At 52.3% G+C, this 8,965-nt stretch overlaps 2 protein-coding genes across 2 annotated transcripts in view; both read right to left on the bottom strand.

Moving 5' to 3' along the window:
- Positions 1–381: 381 nt before the first annotated feature.
- On the bottom strand, positions 382–6,175 carry LOC138949548 (apolipoprotein A-IV-like). Its single transcript, XM_070321402.1, has 4 exons — positions 6,072–6,175; positions 4,080–4,226; positions 2,120–2,795; positions 382–1,193 (listed from the first exon to the last, which is right to left on the bottom strand). Exons 1-4 carry the CDS (start codon positions 6,162–6,164, stop codon positions 754–756), a joined length of 1,356 nt encoding a protein of 451 aa, XP_070177503.1. The 5' UTR covers positions 6,165–6,175; the 3' UTR covers positions 382–753.
- A 96-nt stretch (positions 6,176–6,271) lies between these two features.
- The window catches only part of LOC138948354 (uncharacterized), an 8,671-nt gene continuing 5,977 nt past the window's right edge, over positions 6,272–8,965 (bottom strand). Inside the window, exons 2-6 of the mRNA XM_070319883.1 lie at positions 8,875–8,965; positions 7,521–7,734; positions 6,976–7,124; positions 6,416–6,505; positions 6,272–6,377 (exon numbers count right to left, since the gene is read on the bottom strand). The exon at positions 8,875–8,965 is cut by the window's right edge and continues 156 nt beyond it. Coding sequence (XP_070175984.1) covers positions 6,272–6,377; positions 6,416–6,505; positions 6,976–7,124; positions 7,521–7,734; positions 8,875–8,965 — 650 coding nt within the window. The remainder of the gene's footprint in view (positions 6,378–6,415; positions 6,506–6,975; positions 7,125–7,520; positions 7,735–8,874) is intronic.

Genomic DNA, 8,965 nt, shown 5'->3' with positions numbered 1-8,965 from the left:
AGAGACCTTCAAACAGCCAGGCTTTATCTACAAGTCAGAACATGCACACTCCAGTGTATATATGTACAACGCGCACGTTTTAGAAACAGAAAGTCTGTTCTCGCGCAAACACACACGCACACACACGAGCGCACGTGCATCACACACACACGAGCGCACGTGCTTCCCCCCCCCCCAACACACATTAAACAATACATTTTTAAAGTGTAGATGACGGGCGATTATTAAAACACAAATTGCTATCTACAAAAGCTAAAGGTCAATGTGACCCGACGTTTAAAAAGTAAACGGGAGGAGGGTTAGGGGTGGGGGCGGGGGGGGGGGGGGGGTGGGGGGTGGGGGGGTGGGGTGGGGGGGGTGGGGGGGGGGGGTAGTAGAGGAGGGAAAAAGAAAAAGGAAAACCCCATTTGTGCATTAACGAACTTTGTAAAGGAACAGTCAACAACAAAGATCTCAAAAGACAAGTCAACAGGAAAATCACTGTGTCGTTTAATAGAACTAAAAACATATGACGACGACAAGAACGCTCCCTTGCAACTGACCCGTTGAGAGTTGTTAGGTGACGCCATGACGAGAGCAGACTGGCGCTGACAGAACACCAACAAGAGACACACTGCCGAGAACACACGACACACGACACGTTCATGTCAATGTGGGGCTGACAGGACAAGGAACCGAGCAAATAAACAAACAGATCAGAAAACAAACAACCAATTAGCTAACCAACCAAACACACAAACACACACACACACCCTACCTAGAACACACGACACACGTCACATACATGTTGGCATAGGGCGGACAGGGCAGAGACCCACACTCTGTGAACACGTAGTAGAACAGCGCCCCGTTACGGATCTCCTGGCTACCGGGGCGGTGCTCGGGGTTCGAGTCCAGACACAGGTACTCGGAGGCAGCGCGGTGACCCACCATGCCCGCCGTCAGGTGCCCCGTGTACTGCTCGCTCCACCCGGGGGGGCAGGTGTGCGTGCCGGGCACCATGAAGGTGGTGGGGAGGGGGGTGTGACACACGGAGCAAACCACGTCCAGGTCGTGATGGTCCGAGAACTTGTACTCCGCACCATAGATGTAGGTCCGCGCTCCCGTCACGTTGCCTGCCTGTGGTTCCAAGGTAAGACACAGTCTGTTGGCCGCCCCTCCGTCCGTGTCGTACGACGATCCTCCCACCACACCTGTTACAGCGCGCACGTCATTACACACACAGGTAGGTGATACAATGTTAATTAGACACACAGGTGGGTGACACACGGGTAGATAACACAGGTAGGTGACACACGGGTAGATAACACAGGTGGGTGACACACGGGTAGATAACACAGGTGGGTGACACACGGGTAGATAACACAGGTGGGTGACACACGGGTAGATAACACAGGTAGGTGAGACACGGGTAGATAACACAGGTGGGTGACACACGGGTAGATAACACAGGTAGATGAGACACAAAGCCGTTACAGACTAAGAGTGAAGTACATGCTGGGCGTAGAGGTCCACATGCATCCTCTGACATCGCTGCCAACTTCCCCTTTAGCTGAATAAAAACACATGGTAAATAGACAGTGAAAGTTCACGAGATCACACACATCTTTCTTTCTTTATTTGGTGTTTAACGTCGTTTTCAACCACGAAGGTTATATCGCGACGGGGAAAGATCACACACAGAAACAGACACACAGATATAAACACGCCCGTCAGATACATGTATTCCCTGAGCTGCACATAGTCCAGCAAGAATTTCTTCAAAGATTGTCAAAGGCACCGGGTTCGTTCCGCTTTTTGATTATTTTGTTGAAACAAAAGAGTTTTTTTCTTACATTTCTCGTCTTTTCAATGTTCTAACCAATATAAGCAGCTTTAGATATAGTTTCTCTTAGTTACGGTATGGTTGTGTGAGTTTTGACCGATTTATAAGAAGAAATCAAGCCAGAAAGAACAACAATCCGCCTGCCGCGCCGCTTTTAATGGAAACACTCACGGCGAAATTCGCTAGCGGCATCGCGTGTTTTTCGCCATCGTGCCGCTGCTGCGTCGCAATATGGAAACATAGCCATACACTGTCTCCCCAGGCCCATAGCCACGGGAGGAAAACCTTTCTTACCTGTGTAGACGAGGTTAGAGTTGTGCGTGCAGTTGGAGCGGCCCCACCGGACGAAGGCCGAGCCCCTGGCGTGCACCGTGTCGTTGGTCAGCCGGGCCACCTCTCTCTGCAGCGCGTCGTGTGTCGCCGTCATGTTGCCCGTCAGGAGCGCCACCTGTTCCTTCCGCGCCGCCCTCTCTGACGTCATCTTCTTCTGTGACCTCTTCAGCTCCTTCTCAAGGTCGCCCACCTTGCTGTCAAGGTCAGCGTGAAGGCTGTTGACTTGAAGGTCAAGGTCTCTCTCTAGCATGGACAGCTTAGTGTCGACGAACGTGACGTTGTTAGTGACGTCAGCGAGGGTCTGCGCGCTCTGACGTTGCAGCTCTGACGTCAGGGCACTGATCGCGTCATCCAGCCTCGACCCCAGGCCCTGGAGGTCATCGGCAAGGTCGTCCTTCAGCGTGGCCAGGCTCCGCTCGGCACTGACCTTGACCTCGTTCAGCCCCTGGCGGAGGGTGGAGGCGTTGTAGGCGAGCTGTGATTGGTCCGTGGCGATGTGCTGCACCCTGGCGGCCACGTCCTGTAGCTGTGACCCGAGGTCAGTTTCTAGAGACTGCTGGGCGGACAGCAGCGCGGTGCGAGTCTCGGTCAGCTGGGACTGGACATCCGCCTTGACCAGGGCCGTCACGCCGCTCAGCTGGGAACACACAGGGTAGACTTACAACTAACAGCACAATGTCATGTCACCAATGAGAAAGAGGGAAAGAGAGAGAGAGAGAGAGGAAGAGAGAGAGAGAGAGAGAGAGAGGAAGAGGAAGAGAGAGAGAGAGAGAGAGAGGAAGAGGAAGAGAGGGAGAGAGAGAGAGAGAGGAAGAGGAAGAGAGAGAGAGAGAGAGAGAGAGGAAGAGGAAGAGAGGGAGAGAGAGAGAGAGAGGAAGAGGAAGAGAGAGAGAGAGAGAGAGAGGAAGAGGAAGAGAGGGAGAGAAAGATGGTAAAAGAGAGAGAGAAGGAAGGGAGGGACAGAGAAAGAAGGGGAGAGAGAGAGGAAGAGGGAAAGAGAGATCGAGAAAGTGAAAGAGAAAGAGAGAGAAAGAGGGAAAAAGAGAGACAGATTGAGAGAGAGAAGGAAAGAGAGGGACAGAGAAAGTGAGAGAGAGTGACAGTCACGTCAGTTTCTGCCTGGCTACGGACGTCCTTGCGTTGATGCTTCTGTAACGTAGTCTTTTTCTAGGCAGGGGTGTTGACCCTACGCAAACCATTTTAAACTCATGGGGGAGCTTTACCTGGGGAGCATCATTGACGGACAAGGAGGCTCGGACAGGGACGTCAAAGCAAGGATTGGGAAAGCACGGGGAGCCTTTGTCATGCTAAAGAAGATATGGAGTTCCAAGGAGATTAGCCAAAGGACGAAGCTTCGGATCTTCAATTCAAACGTCAAGTCTGTTCTTCTCTATGGGTGTGAGACATGGAGGACAACAGAGACCATGCTGGGAAAGATCCAAATCTTTGTCAACACCTGCTTGAGGCGCATCCTAAACATCAGATGGACGGACAGAATCCGAAATGAAGACCTTTGGCAGAGAGCTGACCAGAAACCAGCGGCGCAGCAAATTCTTCGGAGGAAATGGGGCTGGATAGGGCACACCCTGAGAAAGCCAGCATCCAGTATCACGAGGCAAGCCCTGAAGTGGAATCCACAAGGGAAAAGGAAGAGAGGCCGGCCGCGCAACAGCTGGAGACGAGACACTGAAGCAGAGATCAACAGGCAGGGGAAGACCTGGAGCCAGATCGAAAGGGCAGCCCAGGACCGTGTCGGATGGAGAATTGTCGTCGATGGCCTATGCTCCCCCGGGGGTTCATAATGGCCTAAGTAAGTAAGTACGGACGTCCTTGCGCTCTGCCTGTAGCGACTGTAGCGAGTTCTGTAGCCCCCCCCCCCCCCCCCCCCACCACACACACACACACACACTCACACACATACCTCCACTCTGATAGTAGCTACGTCAGTCTCTGCCTTGCTACGGACGTCCATCAGATCTGCGTGTAGCGACTGTAGCGAGTTCTGTAGCCCGGACTGAGCCGCCATGAAGCCAGTCTGTAGCTCTGACCTGGTCCCCGCCACACTGTCCTGCAGCACGAGGTCAAGGTCAAACACATTTTCGGAAAAACAGAAAAACAGAGCTAATTAAAGTATCTTGTGAAGAAAAAGGTAATATCTGTCACAAACTCTTCTCGTATCAGTGCACATTGATCAACACGGGGGGCAGTTCGGGGTCTGAACACGGGGGGCAGTTCGGAGTCTGAACACAGTGGGCAGTTCGGGGTCTGAACACGGGGGGCAGTTCGGGGTCTGAACACGGGGGGCAGTTCGGGGTCTCAACACGGGGGGCAGTTCGGGGTCTCAACACGGGGGGCAGTTCGGGGTCTGAACACAGGGGGCAGTTCGGGGTCTCAACACGGGGGGCAGTTCGGGGTCTCAACACGGGGGGCAGTTCGGGGTCTCAACACGGGGGGCAGTTCGGGGTCTCAACACGGGGGGCAGTTCGGGGTCTCAACACGGGGGGCAGTTCGGGGTCTGAACACGGGGGGCAGTTCGGGGTCTGAACACGGGGGGCAGTTCGGGGTCTGAACACGGGGGGCAGTTAGGGGTCTCAACACGGGGGGCAGTTCGGGGTCTCAACACGGGGGGCAGTTCGGGGTCTCAACACGGGGGGCAGTTCGGGGTCTGAACACGGGGGGCAGTTCGGGGTCTGAACACGGGGGGCAGTTCGGGGTCTGAACACGGGGGGCAGTTCGGGGTCTCAACACGGGGGGCAGTTCGGGGTCTCAACACGGGGGGCAGTTCGGGGTCTCAACACGGGGGGCAGTTCGGGGTCTCAACACGGGGGGCAGTTCGGGGTCTCAACACGGGGGGCAGTTCGGGGTCTCAACACGGGGGGCAGTTCGGGGTCTGAACACGGGGGGCAGTTCGGGGTCTCAACACGGGGGGCAGTTCGGGGTCTCAACACGGGGGGCAGTTCGGGGTCTCAACACGGGGGGGCAGTTCGGGGTCTCAACACGGGGGGCAGTTCGGGGTCTGAATTCTGGCTGCGCCTGGTAGGTGAAGGGCGGGGATTTTTCCGATCTTTAAAATCAACTAATATGCAGACCTGTTAAATTAGTGTATTTACACCCTTTCGTCTATAGGCAGAGCAAGACAAAGTACGCGTGGAACAGATCCTGTAGTCTATGTAGATTGGTGGGTCATAGTTCATTTCAGTTTAGTTGAGCTCAGAAAAAAGACCAGTGGGGTAAATTAACGGAGCTTATGAATCAAAACATCCGAAAAAGTCAGGTCTTAAAAAGGAGGGGGTCTTACATTGAGGGTACGTCATTAACACAGGTTTTAGATTGGGAAGGGAGTAAGTCTTAGATTGGGGAGGGGGTAAGTCGGTAAGTCTTAGATTGGGGAGGGGGTAAGTCGGTAAGTCTTAGATTGGGGAGGGCAGAGGGGGTAAGTCTTAGATTGGGGAGGGGGTAAGTCTTAGATTGGAAAGGGGGTAAGTCTTAGATTGGGGAGGGGGTAAGTCTTAGATTGGGGAGGGGGTAAGTCTTAGATTGGGGAGGGGGTAAGTCTTAGATTGGGGAGGGGGTAAGTCTTAGATTGGGAAGGGGGTAAGACTCAGATTGGGGAGGGCGGAAGGAGTAAGTCTTAGATTGGGGAGGGCGGAGGGGGTAAGTCTTAGATTGGGGAGGGCGGAGGGAGTAAGTCTTAGATTGGGAAGGGCGGAGGGAGTAAGTCTTAGATTGGGAAGGGCGGAGGGAGTAAGTCTTAGATTGGGGAGGGCGGAGGGAGTAAGTCTTAGATTGGGGAGGGCGGAGGGAGTAAGTCTTAGATTGGGAAGGGCGGAGGGAGTAAGTCTTAGATTGGGGAGGGCGGAGGGAGTAAGTCTTAGATTGGGGAGGGCGGAGGGGGTAAGTTTTAGATTCTGACCTGAAACTCTGTCCTGACTCCGGCCACCATGTCCTGCAGGTCTGACCGCACGCTGACCACATCCGTCTTGAAGTCCGCCTGCACCCCCATCATCCCCCCCTCCAGCTCGGACCGCACCCCCATCACCTTCTGCTCCAGCTCGGCGCGCGTCGTGGCCACCCGGTTCTCCAGGTCAGATCTGGGTACATCGCATCGTGCTGTTAGTAGCAAGTATACAGCATACCCCCCTCTACCTCGGACCGCACCCCCATCACCTTCTGCCCCAGCTCGACGCGTGTCGTGGCCACCCGGTTCTCCAGGTCAGATCTGGGTACATCGCATCGTGCTGTTAGTAGCAAGTATACAGCATCCCCCCCTCTACCTCGGACCGCACCCCCATCACCTTCTGCTCCAGCTCGGCGCGCGTCGTGGCCACCCGGTTCTCCAGGTCAGATCTGGGTACATCGCATCGTGCTGTTAGTAGGAAGTATACAGCATCCCCCCCTCCAGCTCGGACCGCACCCCCATCACCTTCTGCTCCAGCTCGGCGCGCGTCGTTGCCACCCGGTTCTCTAGGTCAGATCTGGGTACATTGCAGTCTTAGTAGTTTTCAAGGGATACTATCTCAGAGAACGAGGCCATCAGGTTACTTCCAAAGTCGTACCACACAATTCTGCATTTCCAATAATGCTACCGCGCAGGAGAACTGCATTCACTTGGCAAAAGAAAGCGTCTTAAAAGCGTAATTAAATGTCGCAAAATAGTCACAGAACACACACACACACACACACACACACACACACACACACACACACACACACACACACACACACACACACACACACACACACACACACACACACACACACTCTCTCTCTCTCTCTCTCTCTCTCTCTCTCTCTCTCATACAACACACACATCTTACTTGACAGTGGTGAGACCAGCCTGGACATCAGCCAGCGCGGCGTTCACCTCTCTGTCCTCACTGCACGCCGTGTTAAGACTGTACTGCACCTCCGCCCTGATGTCCGTCAGCTCGGCGTTCACCTCGTTCCGGATCTCGGACATTGACCCCTGCAAAAGTCAACACTAGAGTGTCGTGTGCAGAGTTTTTGCTTTTGTGTGGTAATGAGACGAATTAAAGTCTTTCTGCTTTCAACAACAGTAAAGTGTTTATGTATGTACAATGGTTTCGCCAGTTTGACGTAATGAGACGATTTGACATATTTATGTGATGAGACTTCCTTGCAACCATTTAAATCGGGCTGGCCAGATCACAAGGTGACGAGAACTTTTCGGAGAGCCATCCAAACCATCCCAAGAAGCAACCACATTCAAATGTTTAATTTCACACACACACACACACACACACACACACACACACACACACACACACACACACACACACACACACACACACACACACACACACACACACAAAACACCCCCACCACACACATACACACACACCTGTAGTTCAGAGCGTATAGCGGCTAGCCCCGTGCCGACTTCCGCCCTGACTGACGTCACCTTGTTGTCCAGCTCGGACCTCAGTGACGTCAGCCCGTACTGCAGCTCTGAGCGCAGCGACTTGACGCTGTCTGACGTATGGAGCTGTGACCTCAGACCGGACAGCTCCATAGAGATGTGGTCCGACATCTGCTGGGACGCCGTCTCGCACAGTCTGATGAAGAACGACACTGTGCTCAGTCAATGCGTTTTCCTTTTTTCTTTCCGGGAGAAGAAGAAGAAGGCGAAGAAGGAGAAGAAGAAGACGAAGAAGGAGAAGAAGAAGACGAAGAAGGAGACGAAAAAGAAGAAGAAGAAGAAGAAGAAGAAGAAGAAGAAGAAGAAGAAGAAGAAGAAGAAGAAGAAGAAGAAGAAGAAGAAGAAGAAGAAGACGAAGAAGGAGAAGAAGACGAGACGAAGAAGAAGAAGAAGAAGAAGAAGAAGAAGAAGAAGGAGAAGAAGAAGACGAAAAAGACGAAGAAGGAGATGAAGAAGGAGAAGAAGAAGAAGAAGAAGAAGAAGGAGAAGAAGAAGACGAAAAAGACGAAGAAGGAGAAGGAGAAGAAGACGAAGACGAAGACGAAGAAGACGAAGACGACGAAGACGACGAAGAAGAAGAAGAAGAAGGAGATAGAAGGGGAGAGAGGATAAGAGGCTAGGGAGAAAATGAAAGAGAGAGAGAGAGAGATAGAGAGAGATAGATAGAGAGAGAGAGAGAGAGAGAGAGAGAGAGAGAGAGAGAGAGAGAGAGCGAGAGGGGGGGGGGGGGGTGATGAACGAGAGATGAAAAGCGATAAACAAATTAATTGACACGCCATGCCCTTCCTTCTTCCCCTACACGGATACAATAAAAAGAACATTTGAACTGCTTCTGATGTCGATCGTATGAACAGTGTTTAAAAAATCAACCGGCAAACCAACAAAAGTCACCACCTTACGCATCGAACTGACATAGTCATCTAGATATCGTCAACATAGTCATCTAGATATCGTCAACATAGTCATCTAGATATCGTCAACATAGTCATCTAGATATTGTCAACATAGTCATCTAGATATCGTCAACATAGTCATCTAGATATCGTCAACATAGTCATCTAGATATCGTCAACATAGTCATCTAGATATCGTCAACATAGTCATCTAGATATCGTCAACATAGTCATCTAGATATCGTCAACAACAACCACGATGAAGGAAACATCACTTTAAACAAAAAATCACATTGAACCCAACATCACATTGAACCCAACATCACATTGAACCCAACATCACATTGAACCCAACATTACTTTGAACCAAAAACCTGTCGTACTTCGTCTTTCCACGGACGCCGCCTTTTTTGAAGCGGTTGAAAGTCCGCCGCAACTTCTTCACCTCTGCTCGCAGTAGTGCTACTTCCGGGC

The sequence above is a fragment of the Littorina saxatilis genome, linkage group LG15, assembly GCF_037325665.1.
Source record: "Littorina saxatilis isolate snail1 linkage group LG15, US_GU_Lsax_2.0, whole genome shotgun sequence".
Taxonomy (NCBI): Eukaryota; Metazoa; Mollusca; class Gastropoda; order Littorinimorpha; family Littorinidae; genus Littorina; species Littorina saxatilis.
This window is presented reverse-complemented; position numbering and strand designations above follow the sequence as displayed.

Coding starts and splice junctions, on each gene's coding strand:
- LOC138949548 (XM_070321402.1), bottom strand. CDS start 6,164: ATGATGGGGGTGCAGGCGGACTTCAAGACGGATGTGGTCAGCGTGCGG. Junction 2,796..4,079: donor TAGCTACTATCAGAGTGGAG/GTATGTGTGTGA, acceptor GTGTGTTCCCAG/CTGAGCGGCGTGACGGCCCT. Junction 1,194..2,119: donor CTCTAACCTCGTCTACACAG/GTAAGAAAGGTT, acceptor GCGCTGTAACAG/GTGTGGTGGGAGGATCGTCG.